General features: G+C 42.3%; 4 protein-coding genes across 9 annotated transcripts; 2 read left to right on the forward strand and 2 right to left on the reverse strand.

The window, feature by feature from the left end:
- The first annotated feature begins 1,807 nt into the window (after window positions 1-1,807).
- Window positions 1,808-4,585, forward strand: LOC143369431 (hippocalcin-like protein 4). 4 transcript variants are annotated; one of them, XM_076813337.1, is made up of 5 exons: window positions 1,808-2,124; window positions 2,238-2,344; window positions 2,569-2,938; window positions 3,021-3,219; window positions 3,359-4,585. In XM_076813337.1, exons 1-5 carry the CDS (start codon window positions 2,111-2,113, stop codon window positions 3,404-3,406), a joined length of 738 nt encoding a protein of 245 aa, XP_076669452.1. In that variant the 5' UTR covers window positions 1,808-2,110; the 3' UTR covers window positions 3,407-4,585. The 4 variants fall into 4 exon arrangements, with proteins under 4 accessions (XP_076669452.1, XP_076669449.1, XP_076669453.1 ...); XM_076813338.1 differs by having other exon boundaries at window positions 1,893-2,124; window positions 2,608-2,938; XM_076813334.1 differs by having other exon boundaries at window positions 1,808-2,344.
- Window positions 3,336-4,742, reverse strand: Sec20 (vesicle transport protein Sec20). The gene is made up of 3 exons (XM_076813339.1): window positions 4,621-4,742; window positions 3,917-4,331; window positions 3,336-3,843 (listed from the first exon to the last, which is right to left on the reverse strand). Exons 1-3 carry the CDS (start codon window positions 4,699-4,701, stop codon window positions 3,656-3,658), a joined length of 684 nt encoding a protein of 227 aa, XP_076669454.1. The 5' UTR covers window positions 4,702-4,742; the 3' UTR covers window positions 3,336-3,655.
- Lost (methenyltetrahydrofolate synthase domain-containing protein lost) lies at window positions 4,718-12,069 on the forward strand. 2 transcript variants are annotated; one of them, XM_076813322.1, is made up of 6 exons: window positions 8,459-8,920; window positions 9,010-9,117; window positions 9,398-9,783; window positions 9,856-10,202; window positions 10,285-10,537; window positions 10,611-12,069. In XM_076813322.1, the coding sequence occupies exons 2-6, from the start codon at window positions 9,099-9,101 to the stop codon at window positions 10,995-10,997; spliced, it is 1,392 nt and encodes a 463-aa protein (XP_076669437.1). In that variant the 5' UTR covers window positions 8,459-8,920; window positions 9,010-9,098; the 3' UTR covers window positions 10,998-12,069. The 2 variants fall into 2 exon arrangements, with proteins under 2 accessions (XP_076669436.1, XP_076669437.1); XM_076813321.1 differs by lacking the exons at window positions 8,459-8,920; window positions 9,010-9,117 and adding an exon at window positions 4,718-4,851.
- On the reverse strand, window positions 5,767-8,313 carry Idh3b (isocitrate dehydrogenase [NAD] subunit beta, mitochondrial). Of its 2 annotated transcripts, none has more exons than XM_076813333.1 (6): window positions 8,160-8,313; window positions 7,581-7,640; window positions 7,310-7,519; window positions 6,629-7,020; window positions 6,376-6,565; window positions 5,767-6,301 (listed from the first exon to the last, which is right to left on the reverse strand). In XM_076813333.1, the coding sequence occupies exons 1-6, from the start codon at window positions 8,199-8,201 to the stop codon at window positions 6,071-6,073; spliced, it is 1,125 nt and encodes a 374-aa protein (XP_076669448.1). In that variant the 5' UTR covers window positions 8,202-8,313; the 3' UTR covers window positions 5,767-6,070. The 2 variants fall into 2 exon arrangements, with proteins under 2 accessions (XP_076669448.1, XP_076669447.1); XM_076813332.1 differs by having other exon boundaries at window positions 7,581-7,655; window positions 8,160-8,226.
- Window positions 12,070-13,740: the final 1,671 nt, after the last annotated feature.

The following is a 13,740-nucleotide window of genomic DNA, read 5'->3' on the forward strand; positions in this document are numbered from 1 at the left end:
TCTGTTTCTTTTCCGGGCTTTTGAAGGAAGCTGGAGCTGTATTCGCGCGGCAAGTACACTCTCCTAATGGAGAGATGCTGGATGCTTACTGCTGTTTTATACACTAAGCTTCCCTACCGCTCAGGGAAAAACGCGTTGCGAGGACTTGTAAATACGCGCGCGCTTGTAATTGTTCAGCGTCTTCCTCGACGACAGCGCGAACTTGAGAGCGCTGATGATTAAGGACGATAGCTTTGACCTCTGACCGGTCTGTTTTTGATCGCTTTAAGTTATGTCCTTGTACGTCGCTTTCACCTTGAGGAAGACTCTAAACGTTCGATATTATCTTTAATTTCGCATGTAACTTATTTCGTTTATCTGAGGAAGCCTATCGCGAACGCAAAAGTTGTATATACATCATAGTGCTCTTACTGTATCGGGGATTATCAGGAATTCGGTTTAACCGAGCACGCCGTATTATTTTTGGATATTGGCGCGTGCAGAATATCGGGGCACTCATCTTTCCGGTGACAATGAACTTGGGGGAACACCCTATCTGTTCATTGTCTGCTGCGAACCGAGGCATAATTTTTTATTCAGCCGGCGTGCTGCCTATTTTTGTATTCTACGCGTGCACGGATTCTATCTCAAGAAAATATACGATAACAGTGGGGGTGCTGACTTAATCATAGCTGCTCATTTGATCGGCATTTCGATACGCAGAAACTGCGCTTCTGTTTCCTCAGTCATCATCCGACAAAAGAGGAGTCAGTAGTATTTTTATCGCCAATTATCCCATAAGAGTGACATAGCGTCGCATCGATTCATTCACGAGGCGCCATTAAATTCGCGGCTCTTCTCGCCGATAACGAACTTGATTACTGCCCTAGTTTGTACTGCCCTACATGTCAAGGCCCGTGCCTCCAATTACATCCACAGAAAGTTATCAATATTCTGCCACGTATCATCGCAAATGTACTCCTCAGCGAGGAATAACCGAGATATTTTTCTTCAATTTTATATTCCCTTCGGAAAAACGAAAGAAGAGCGAATCCGTGCTTGCGTATTCAACAATAATTCTAGGCCGGTGTAATCAATCGCGTCTTCCCAGGGATGTCGATCGCTCCCGATAAAGCTCAAGCTGTTCTGTAAATAGAAAAGTGTTAAGCCGACGCGTAATCGTTCTTGTTACGGTTCACCATGACTAGGCCGTTACCATTTCCTATTACCGTAATAGCTGGTTTCCAGGCTCTCGGCGACTATTAATAGCATTTGGCAGAGAAAGTGCGATCCGCCGTTTTGCACTAAGGGGTTCCGCGATTCTCCAATGATTTTCTCATGCCTCTGTAAATCCGGTCCACCGTGATACACACCATAAACGTCTGAAATCTAAACGAGTGTCATAATCGAGCGATAAGGGGTATTCGTGTCACGGTGAGCTGGATTCAATTTACGTCAATTGGATTCTGATAACGGTCGAATGGACGATGGTACAAGGGTAGGCAGGGCGCTCTATGTTTTTCTCATTGAAATAAGAAAAGAATCCCGATCTCTGGAAACTGGGTAATCCCAACGCGAAAGGATGAATCACGCGGTCAGACGAATTTGCGTATGTTTTGCCTAATTGGTATTCCTCGGGAGACGCGCGCGGTGATACGCGAATACAATGAATAAGTGGCTTCTATAATAAGAAGTTGGGCCGAAGCATAGGATGCATCGAGGGATACTTTATAAGCGTAATGCCCTTTTTAATTATGCAAAATGGGAGCAACCTTTTAGGCATCTAGAGTAATGGTAATCTTTAGTTTCTAGTTCTGGAAATGGATAGAGAAGAGCATGCCAGGATTCATCGAGATTCGTGATTTCGTACGCCAGATGCACATCGACGCCGAAGAACGAAATGTTTCATTTTTAAACGTATTTGCGGCAGGCTCGTCCTTCAGGTTTACGGACACTGACCATGGCAAGTCGTCTAAATATTTTGAATAGCAGTTTCCTCGGAGCCGCTCTTCGAACCCGGCTGCACCACGTGCGTCAGTTCCGTTTCACTTGCGATTGAGACAGCTTCTGCATCTAGCTCGTCCCCCGGGAGGATCATCGCGCAGTTTCTCTGGCATCCTGGCGACCAAGGATGGCGGTACCGAAGTAATCTTGCTTTTCTTTCCTCTTCGGTACACTATGATAAAGAAAGTATCACTTCCTCTCCATTACAAACGACACGTTTTTGCATGCCAGAAATTTTTAACAATGTCCAACAGTCTGAATGCCGACAAGGGCAGCCAGCAGATCAGAAGTCGAGCGAGCCTCTCGTTGAAGATGCAACGGAGCTTCAGGAAGATGAAGCGAAGCATTCAGAAGATAGCTGGTACGTTGCTACTGAAACTAACAACAGATTCCCCACTTCGATCGCCGTTGAATTATTACCCCGACTTTTATTGTAAATCAAGACCGTAACACGCTTCAACGAGATTCCCACGCGGCTCTTGTCTACGTAACGATACCATACCGAGGCGCTTAGCCATTGATAAATCATTGATCGTCGCAAGGGATAGAGAGATGATCGTACAAGATGAATTTCAATACTTTTAGAACCTTCGACGTCTGTTCAACCTCACTGCGTTTTCGTAGAGAACATTCAAGACGACGAGAGGCAACCGCCGTACATATTTCCGGAGCGGCTCTCCTCTCTAACGTGCCAAACTGGCTTCTCGAAGGACGAGATACGAAAGCTCTACCGTGCTTTTAAGCAGCATTGCCCGCGAGGAGCGGTGACCACCAACGATCTGAAACCGGCGTACGCGAAATTATTCCCACTGGGAGACCCGGCCAAGTACGCGCAGATTCTCTTCAACACCATCGACAGGGATGGGGATGGCATAGTCAGCTTCGGGGATCTCCTCGCCGAGATTGCTTTGATCACCAACGGGGATATAGACCAGAAGCTCTCCTGGATCTTCAGGTGATCCTTCAGAAGCGTGCGCATGTCGCAGATCGTCCACAGCGGTCGCGTAACGGTACTTTCTATTCTTGCCTCCCATTAGGTTTTACGACATAAACGGGGACGGTTATATCACCAGAAAGGAAATGCTGGTGATAATGTCCGCGATTTACGAGATGCTCCACAACGGTCAGACGGTTCAGCGAATGGTCGACCGGCACGTGGACAAGGTTTTCGAGAGGATGGATGCCGATAAGGACGGGGTCATATCGCGGGAGGAATTTATGAACAGTTGTAAAAATGTACAGTAAACTGCACCGTTTCTTAGCGCAATTCGTTTTCGATCAGAATTTTAGAGCTGGTGCGGAGCAACTTGTGGAGTGCTTAACTACTTAGTGAAGTTAATTATGCGATAGTGTAAATGTTTCTTCTTTATTTCAGGATTCTATAATTCAAAATCAGCTGGCAATGTTCAATCAGTTCTGGTGATGAGATGTACGAGCGTATCGTGGACCTCTAAGCTACATTATTCTTTAAAAAATGCGATCTTGGAATCCTCTCATTTCTTAAACGCTCTTATTTCTATCATAAAATAGTACTGCCACGAAACGGGGCTTCTGCTAAAAGCTAAATAACAAGTAACAATGGGAGAGAAATTATTCGTAATTCACTCGTGGCTCGGGAACCGTGTCTTCTTCTATGCAAATGTCGCTCGCACGTGAACGAGTTGTTGTACTTTTAAAACAGTCTCTTCTGTAAGATGTAGAAGACACAGGCGAAGAAAAATGCAAATGCTAGTGCTAGTAAAACTTTATCAGTAACTTCTCTTCTGCCGTATTTGCCTAGAAGTTTTCCAGATTGAACTATAACTTGTTGCTGATGTTCCAACTCACCTTTCGTGCTAGTAACTTTGTCAGACGAGGTCACTGAAACATTTCGGAGCGTTAGATATCATGGCTTGTTGTTTTAAGAAATGCTTATAAAATACAAAATATGCACTTAGATTATCCAAGGTGTCTGCGCTTCTCTGAGTTGTTTCGGCTAGATGTCTGGATATGCTTAACAGTTTATCAGACAGCTGACTCGATGTATTTGCTAGACTTTGTTTGTTGCGTCTCTTACGAACAGCAGCTTGATGCTCTTCTGGCATCGATAGTAGCTCTTCCTTAGCAAGCTTGTCTATCACACACACGCTGACAACATTGGCTTTACGAAATGCAGCTAAGGAAGTATTAAGCTGCTGCTTGTAGGTATCTACTTCCGCTTGCAATTCTGCTTTCTTCTTCTCGGACAGCTCCCTTTCTGCTGCAGATGCTAAATTATCTATGGATGATTTTAACGCCGCTATCTTCGCTCTGCCTTCTCCATTCAGTTCGTTGAGTAACTCTAGAGGACCAGTACATTGCTGTATATCCTAGAACACATATATCAGCTGATAAACAAACGCTGCAATAAAGTAATTGTTTCTTGTACATTTCGTCTTAGGTTAGAATTATTATTATGATCAAAATGTCGTTGAAATGAAATGATTCCGCAATTGAGCGAGTGGTAATTGCATAGGAACACAGTGATTATATCAGCAGTACATTTCATTCGGAGCGTATTTGTCTTAATGCATCCATATTTTCAATACCGCTCTGTATTTGAGGTTATGCTGTAATTTGTTATTGTTATAAAAAAATGTTGTTCCCCATAATATTTACTTGTATTAGAGCCGTGACGTGAAGGTGGTTCTTTACAATGTCTTGGCGTATTAACTCCAGTTTCAAATCTCCGGTGTCCATCGGGCCATGTGTTTTTTGACAGTTCGCTTATGTATCTTATGCTGTTGCGTGTCAAATGGAATGTGCGTTTAATGCTAATTGGTATATATATACATACATACGTTGCATCTAAGTCAGGAGTGAAGATTCCGAATATCGATATATCTTTACGTAAGTTTCTGTTAAATCGTATATTGTACTTGGGAACCACAGACTTTTCTTATCATTTTAGTCAAATATTCGCGAAGATTGACGTCAGTTTCCCGCGAAGGAGCATAGAGGTTTTGTAAACAGTTTTTTCAAACTTGTTTTTATAATTATAAACACAGATTATATGCACTGGTAACTTATAACAACACATTGCGAGGAGGTTATGTCATCAAACGTAAATAAATATATACAGTGAGTAACGAAAATATTCGGACACTTTTTAAAACCGCATAACTTTTTTAGAATTGGTCCAAATGACATGAGGTTTTTTTTAGAAGCTAGAAGGATTAGTTTGCTAAGTGACGTGATTCGTCGTTTTGAAAAAAAAATGCAATTGGTCGGAATAGCAAAAAAAAATAGTAAAAGTTTTTTAAATTTTTTTTGTGAGCCTGTAATGAAAATTCAAAAAATCCGTTTGTAGATTGAAATAAGTTGTATACATGCTTCAAATTTCATCAAAATTGGTGAACATTGCTCTGAGCTATGAACGCTTAAAGATCGCAGAATAAGGTCGAAAATCGTGAAATTCACGAAATTAGTGATTTTCGACCTTATTCTGCGATCTTTAAACGTTCACAGCTCAGAGCAACGTTAACCGATTTTGATGAAATTTGAAGAATGTATACAACTTACTTCAATCTACAAACGGTTTTTTGTATTTTCATTACAGGCTAACAAAAAAATTTAAAAAACGATCTTTACTATTTTTTTGCTATTCCGACCAAGTGCATTTTTTTCAAAACGACGAAACACGTCATTTAGCAAACTAATCCTTCTAGCTTCTAAAAAAACCTCATGTCATTTGGACCAATTCTAAAAAAGTTATGCGATTTTAAACAGTGTCCAAATATTTTCGTTACTGTAGTTCTTGATCGGTAGGAGGTAGTACAATTTATTAATGTACAATTCGAGTATTACATAGTTATCATACAACTGGTAGAACGTCTTGTGACAAGTACAATTTCATTTATAAATACAGTGACACAATGATGACATTTCATTAAATAATTTAGACTTACAACGCATAAGTTAGGTACAGTCTGTGGTGGGATAATACTATACAATTCAACACGACCATTTAAACTGTTTCCGACATTGTAAAACGGGTACAATGGACCTATATCATTCTATGTTACATAAGTCTCTTGAAAATTACCAGAGATCGCGAGATAATAGCTGTTTAACGAAGACAGCTGATCACAGCAGCTGTGAATTCTGTTGTAGAGCTCTGTCCGCCTAAATCTTTAGTTAATACTTTCCCGTCATTCAAGACGCGGTTCAACGCATCTTTCAGTTGCTCACTGTAACGTTTCAAATTAACGTGGCGCAAAAGCTTTACGGCGCACAAGATCATGGCAGTTGGATTCGCGACATTTTTGCCAACAGCTTCCGAATATGTGTGTCTCGCTCCCTATATTATAAACGAGCTTTCATTAATTCATGTTCTAATCTCGACAATTCCACATTGTAAACGCGTTATCTTACCGGTTCAAAGACAACGCATTCTGGACTGTAACTGGCACCTGCGACCACGCCGGCACCACCGACCAGTCCAGACGCGAGATTATCGACGATATTACCGTACAGATTTGGTAATACCATTACATCAAATTGGTGCGGATTAGACACCATTTGCATCGTGCAATTATCCACGATCATTGTCTCGAAAGTAATCCTGCAATTACATGAAATATATTGTTCTTTCGTATCGGCTGATGAAATAAAATGAACTAGTTACCTAGGGTACATTTGGGCTATTTCTTGGCATGACTTTAAGAACAGACCATCGCCAAGCTTCATGATGTTGGCTTTGTGAACGCAAGTGACTTTCTTACGGTTGTGCTTCAGTGCGTAATCGAACGCGAACTTTGCAATCCTTTGGCTCTTGGTAGCTGTTACTATTTTCAAACACTCTACCACTCCCTTCACAGATTCGTGCTCCAAAGCAGAGTACTCCCCTTCGGTTTGTTCTCTTATGATGATACAGTCCACATTCTTATGACGACATTTAACGCCGGGCAGAGATTTTACGTGCACCACATTAGAATACAAGTCTAGACTTTTACGCAGTTTCATATTCAATGTTTGCAGTTCGCCAGTGTGGGAGTGATCTGGTGTCGCTAGAATACCCTATTAGATAAATTACATTTTTAGTATCCTTAGGGTAAAAGTACCAGTAGTTGACCATGTATCAGTAGTTGACAACTTTTCAGAAAAACGTGAAAAATAAGGTTTTTAGAAGTGGCGAACTGTGGGTATTAGGAGCCGTGGCGCGCTGTTGAAAAGAGATAGTTGCACTTCTGAAAACCTTATTTTTCACGTTTTTCTGAAAAGTTGTCAACTACTGATACATGGTCAACTACTGGTACCTTTACCCTAAGTAAGAGTGATTCTGTTTGAGCATCGAACACGAGAGTACCTTCAAGCATACTCGATTTCTTGCAATACTGTTGGACACTTGTTCAAGCGGCGCGCTCAGTGTTGGATTTACTTCTGAGAGGAAGTAGGGTTCGAATTCAACCGGCACATTTGCTGCCTTGAAAACATTCTGAACAGAAACTACCAGTTCCGGTCCCACGCCGTCTCCTGGTATGAGGGTGCATTTTATCTTCCCTTCTTGTTCAACTCCCTAAAAGAGACAGTTGTACTTGTTCAAGATGATAATTATCAAAGAAGAGATTAACACTTACCGCTTCCTGATGACGTACCACCCCTACATGCAAGGCTCTAACAGCTCCCTTTGGAGCAGTCTGCGAATACAAATACTTCGAATTTTACTCTTCAGTCTCATAAACCGAGTGATTAAATACATTGATATACAACATAAAATCTTCGCTTACGTACAATACATACGTGGATTATACGTGCCGCGTTAAAAAGTTATATTTATAACGAGAATAGAGACGGAAACGTAACGATTGAATAACACAATCGCCGAACCCGTTCGTTTTATCGATTTTATTAATTGAATGCCAAGGACTTATACTCTTCAACGCATTTCAGGCAGGAAATAGAGTATTGGTTTAGTTTCTCACGAATTTCATTGACTGCTGAATAACAAAAGTTTTCATGCGTCTTTGCGAAAAAAGTTACTTCGTGTGCAACGTCCTTGTGATAATCATTGGGCACTGTCTTCGTTCGTACTAGTGTATACCGTGGAATTAAATGGGTTTGGTAAAACTAATGATATTATAGTCTAGTAGAGTACAGAAGGTTCTAAGAATCATACAGGGAATAGAGATTCGTTATTCGAATCGAATAAGCATTACCTGCGAAAATACCTTGCAGATGTTTCTCGCGAGTAAGGCCATTTTTCCACGATGGACCTTAGTGTCTCTCCCACTCTCGCTCTTGCCCGCCAGTAGCGTATCAAAATTGGAAACAATCGGGACACTCGTGCGAACACTTTTCGATTCAATTTGTTTTTACATTCGAGGAAAAACGAGAACAACGAAGTTATTGGAGTTTATAGCGATGTTCAACCTCGACGTGCTATAATAACTTCGACTGATTTGCGAATAGCTCCGGGTACTGTAAATGTACGCGCATACGACCCTGCCATTGTCGATCGTTTCGCCTCGTGCATTTCCGGTGCGCATCGTTGAACATATGTGCGGTGACGTATCGTCATTCGAAAACGTAATGAACAATGTTACCACCGATTTTAAACAATTCCTCTAGCTCATTTACACGTTTTCTCTACTGCGGAATACTGTAGTTTAAAGTCTGATTAGACTTTTACACCGATCGAACCATTAACGGACGCAGTCGTAGAGGGCACACAAGGGCACGCATTTGAAAGTCGCACCAGCGCTTGGCGCCTTTGCGTCCGCACAGATACGCCAGCTGTGTCTGTATCTCCTGCAGGCTGATTGAAAGCTGTCAAACGCGTTGCACCGCTTCAATCACTCCAGAAGTGTGTAAAGCATACGCGGGGATCGAAGCACGCGCCCGGGAATTGGAGGAATCGCCTATTAAGATTCTTCTAAGAAGTCGCGGTCTTACAAAAGCTCTAGTGGATTTTGTCATGGCAAGTTTACTGACCTGGCCTCGCATAGAAATAGAAACAAGCGTAAAAGGGATCACGGATAAATGATATAATCTATTTTTGTAAAATAGAAACTTCATAAACGGCGCTTTTTCTATTTATTTCCACTTGTAATCGGTGCATCTCGATTGGAGTCGCTTCGAATAGCAATACAGTTAAGATGACCGAGGAACAATTACGTGAGTAAAACATCGACGTGCTATAAACACGCATTCGTTGCACGTGCATTTTCAAGCCGAAGTATTTGCGAGGAAAAATTTGATTATAAATGCACTTTCGAAATCTTCCTTATTTTTCATTAAACTTCCCCGCGATGTATGCGCTTTACGTGCCGTCGCGTTATTGCGAATAGAATTAAGCGGTTTTGGAAGTGTATTGCAAAAAGATGGCATACCGATGAGTCACAGGGAACGATGAATTATCAATTAATAACACAGCAATTTCATCTATGTTTCTCAGCGCAAGAAGTTACCAAACATAGTTCCCGTGAGAAAGTATGGGACTACTTGATGAAAAACGAGCTGGTAAATTTTCCTGTGCCTGTGTACGACCGTATACCAAATTTCAAAGGTGCCGCCGAAGCAGCCTTGTGTCTGGCGGAGTTGGAAGAGTTCAAAAAGGCAAAGACGGTGAAAATAAACCCGGACAAGCCACAAGAGCCAGTGAGATTCTTAGCATTGGAGGCCAACAAAGAAATATTAGTCCCAATTCCTAGATTAAAGTCTGGCTTGTTTCTCCACGTTACACCAGTCGCCGGTGCTACCACAAAAGAATTGAGAACTTTGTCAAAGATTCACGGCTTGATGGAAGTCGGGAAGCGGCTTGGGGTAGACTCTGACGTAAAGGTATACACTGTAACAACACTTTGTCACTAGGCACGTTTATTTCTGTCATTTTGTATTCCCATTGTCTCTCAGATAGATCTTGTGGTGATGGGATCTGTGTGCGTCAGCCGTGACGGGTATAGACTCGGTAATGGTAAAGGATTCGCGGACTTGGAGTTTGCCATGATGATGAGAATCGGTGCTGTGACTCAAGACACCGTAGTTATCACGACTGTGCACGACTGTCAATTACTTGATAGCTTGCCGCCTGAATTATTCAAAGAGTACGACGTGCCTGTAGATATAATTGTTACACCCACACAAACGATAATGGTGAATCCACGGCTGAAGAAACCTACCGGCATCCTGTGGCACATGCTTAGCGAAAGGAGACTTAAAACTATGCCAGTATTACAGCAGCTGAAAGAGATGGATGAGAAGTACGCGTTGAGATATATCTAATTTACACCGTATATGGTGGCTGGCACGTTTGAATGTATTGACCTGTTATTCTCTGTTTAGAGACGGTAAGGTAATAACTTTGAAGGAGGAAGATTCCGACGTTGAAGCGCCGAAGCCTTACAGAAGTCGTTCTAACTACTCGAGGAACAAATCCTCCAGGATAAGGAACGATGGTCTTGACGTTAATGATGCCTGTGGAGAGGGAGAGAACAGAGAAGGAGAAGCAGCGGTGAAAGCACGGTTCCCAAGGAGACGTACGCATAATAAAGTCAAACGGGAGGGCGACAATAAATCACCTTCTAAAGAAGGAGAGGTAGATATATGATTTAGAAGTATGCAATTGATTTATGCGTGTCCTTTATGCTTGTGACTTTATATTGTTGTAGGAGAAACTGGAGAGCAGCGACAAAAGTGGGCAACAACGCCGCAGGAATCTCAGACAGAAGTCCAAGCCGCAAATTGAATTTTCTTTGAAGTTATCGAACATTTCGTCAGGCGCGAGAGTACGCGATTTGAAAAATGCCCTGTCGGAGCGCGGGGTTAAGGCGAACGAGATAACGTGGCAAAGATACCGCGGTATTTGCTACCTTCATTTCAATAAGCTTAAACAGAACAGTAGTGCGCCGGAGCAACCTATACAGGTCGATTCAATAATGGCGAATTTGCGAGAACTTCGTATCGGCGAGTCTACTGGTAAAGATGATGATTTTATAATCGTAGAGCCCGCCAAACCGATATCCAGAATCGAAGTGACCGACGTGAGTTCCGTTTAAAAGAACATTTCGGTAGATGTACAACTATTTAAAGCGACCCCCGTCGTTTAAATAATTGTACAGCTTGTGCCACTATTTGGGGGATATTTTTTATAGACAAGTTTGTTCTGATTGAGACTGCTTACTTCCGTGAATCAATGGTTGTTTGTAACTTTTCTAAGGTACGCGAAGCTTTACAAGTAGACGTATAGATACCAACGTTGTATATAACATGTACAATTATCAGTCGTTAAGGCATTTAATTTATAACAGCATATTTTTGATAGTCTATACCAGGAGATTAGTTTAAAAAGGAGACTCTTGATTTACGTTGATGCGGAGCTTAAATTTATGAATTAGATTTATTTTATTATTGGTAGCCGATCGACGGGCTCACGACAATATTACATTTCTTCGTGACTCTGAATAATATCTGCTGTGATTACGTAAAGAATAGTTGACGGTCTTGCTAGGCCTGTTACATAAAGATCAAATGGCCAAGTAAGGTGCATATCTGGCATTCGATAAAACGCTTATCCGACGTTACAGACTGATAATAATAGCTTAGTAAATATTTAAATAATATCCAAGGCATAACGAAAATAAATCAACGTTTCTTTAATTCCGAATGATACACTATTTTTCTCGAAGAATATTTTCGGAGAAGGTATATAGGGATTAAAGGGGATTCTTTCTATTTTCACGGTGTCGTTCTTCGGAGTGCGGTCGCCGTCCGAGGAACGAATGAGAGTGGTGGCCGCGAAATGGCAATACTTTTGTGATATTAACAAACGCAATTCGTAGCTCTTAGAATACAAAGATAAAGTAGTTATTAGTTGTATTACCATCGTTGTTGGTTTTGTTATCACCGCTGCTACGAGGCATCTTGTAATACGTGCGATTTTCCGGATCCGCTGGTCGAAGCTTTAATACAGGCTCATCTTTTGTGCAATCGCTCTCGAGAGACAAATAAATTAACCCTTTTACTACTAAGATAGCAGATAGTTTAATATATTTTCTACAAAAGGAAGGAAGTATATATTGCTTATAGCGTCGATGCTTGGTCGAGAAATAAAGCTCCATGGTGATTGAACGTCGAAACTATTCTCCTCGCTCTCCTCAGTCCCGTTCAGTTTCCACGAATCGAGCGCCGACGATCCACGATTAACGACGGAGAGAAAGTAATTACTCACCTCGACGAATCCGTCGTCGTTTTCTCTTCGATTTCCCAAGGAAACTCTAAGAAGCCTTCCCGGAAAGCTTCTGTTTTCGTACCTCGACCGATAACGAAATTAACACAACTTGGATCGAATCCTTCGATACAATCATCGCAGAAGCTCTTATCGCGGGGTTCGCTTCGACACCTCTTCCCACCGCGATCACCAGTGGCGGATTTAACAGGGCGGCCGATGAGCAGTTGCCACCTGGGCCTCTGCTCAGAAGGCCCATCCAGGGCCCCATTCTTAAAAAAACTTATGATTTTATCCAAAGTATAATTTTTCCTGTATTATTACACTGAGCCCGTTTCTAGTAAACTACCCCTTTATTTCCCCGAAAAATGGGCCCCTGTTCAGAAGCCCCTCCCCCTAGGGCCCTGTCTTCAAAAGGAAATTATCATTTAATCCAGCATTATTTTTGTCTATACTTTTCTGTACACTTACCCCCTTTTAGTAAACTACCTCTTCATTTTCCCGAAAAAGTGGGGCCCTCGGAACGTTTGCCACCTGGGCCTTCTTTCTTAAATCCGCCACTGGCGATCACGCTTCATTTTCATTGAAAAGAAAGAGAAGCTGGGCACCCGCACCGAGTACCCACATTTATGTAAATTCTGTATTTCCTTCGCGATTGTCGTCCACTGTGTTAACGAGTATTTTACGAGAGTGGAAGGACTATAATGGTCGATTCGCGTCGCCTTGGAGGAGAAAATTGCATTAATCTTGATTGAATTTCAAAGACGCGCCCTCGGCGAGCTTCTCGGAGGGAAAAGGGAAGAAAATTCATAAAGTCTTGGGAATCTTTAGCGGCCGCGGGTAGAAGCATATTTCACGGTGCTAAATTAAATTAATGGGCGCGGTTCGATAAACATAATTAGCTCGTTCATCATCGTTAGAGCCGCTCTCTCGGAATATCTTGCACTGTGCATTTAATAAAACACAGCTTGCGTATTCGAAGCCAGTTGGCCTCACAGCCGGCACGTTAAATGGAGAAAACAAAGAGACACTTCCTCTCGAAAATTGAATTTACCTCGGCGTAATATTTGCACCGCAAATTTTCTTTCAATCTCGTCCCGATAACGGTCGCGTATTTTTCTATTTTCTACCGTTGCGCGCCTCCCGCAATACTGTATCGATTCGATCCACCTTTCCTTTCGTGCCTTGCACCAGCCAGCTGTTTCCGTGCTTATCGCGTCCCGCGTTTTCTTATCAATGCTTTCCGCCCCCCGGTCCCTCCGCGATGCAACGTTTCTCGGCAGAATTCATTGCTAATTTATGCGACAACTTATCCGCTGATAACACAGCACTCGGTGTACAAAACCTGGCCATTCCTTAACTCCCGCAACCGAGAGCGCTTCGAAGCCTCCGGGTGCGAGCAAGAAATCTACGAGGACAATAATCGAATGTCCGCCCCATCGACTCTCCGCCCTGTAAATCCGTTGTCGTCGATTAGAGGCGAAGCTCTCGTCCCGGTAATCGCGTTATTGGCGGCACTTTTCAAAGGATTCGGAGATAAGGGTGCCGCGGGTTGATTTATCATTTTCGCGATC

This window comes from Andrena cerasifolii, chromosome 5 (genome assembly GCF_050908995.1).
Source record: "Andrena cerasifolii isolate SP2316 chromosome 5, iyAndCera1_principal, whole genome shotgun sequence".
In the NCBI taxonomy this organism is placed as follows: Eukaryota; Metazoa; Arthropoda; class Insecta; order Hymenoptera; family Andrenidae; genus Andrena; species Andrena cerasifolii.

Coding starts and splice junctions, on each gene's coding strand:
- LOC143369431 (XM_076813334.1), top strand. CDS start 2,158: ATGATAAAGAAAGTATCACTTCCTCTCCATTACAAACGACACGTTTTT. Junction 2,345..2,568: donor AAGCATTCAGAAGATAGCTG/GTACGTTGCTAC, acceptor CAATACTTTTAG/AACCTTCGACGTCTGTTCAA. Junction 3,220..3,358: donor TTATGAACAGTTGTAAAAAT/GTACAGTAAACT, acceptor TCTTTATTTCAG/GATTCTATAATTCAAAATCA.
- Sec20 (XM_076813339.1), bottom strand. CDS start 4,701: ATGGACACCGGAGATTTGAAACTGGAGTTAATACGCCAAGACATTGTA. Junction 4,332..4,620: donor ACGTCACGGCTCTAATACAA/GTAAATATTATG, acceptor TATGTGTTCTAG/GATATACAGCAATGTACTGG. Junction 3,844..3,916: donor AGACACCTTGGATAATCTAA/GTGCATATTTTG, acceptor GAAATGTTTCAG/TGACCTCGTCTGACAAAGTT.
- Lost (XM_076813321.1), top strand. CDS start 4,731: ATGTATCTTATGCTGTTGCGTGTCAAATGGAATGTGCGTTTAATGCTA. Junction 4,852..9,397: donor GAATATCGATATATCTTTAC/GTAAGTTTCTGT, acceptor TATGTTTCTCAG/CGCAAGAAGTTACCAAACAT. Junction 10,538..10,610: donor CACCTTCTAAAGAAGGAGAG/GTAGATATATGA, acceptor ATATTGTTGTAG/GAGAAACTGGAGAGCAGCGA.
- Idh3b (XM_076813332.1), bottom strand. CDS start 8,201: ATGGCCTTACTCGCGAGAAACATCTGCAAGGTATTTTCGCAG. Junction 7,520..7,580: donor TGGTACGTCATCAGGAAGCG/GTAAGTGTTAAT, acceptor TGTCTCTTTTAG/GGAGTTGAACAAGAAGGGAA. Junction 6,566..6,628: donor ATAGCCCAAATGTACCCTAG/GTAACTAGTTCA, acceptor ATGTAATTGCAG/GATTACTTTCGAGACAATGA.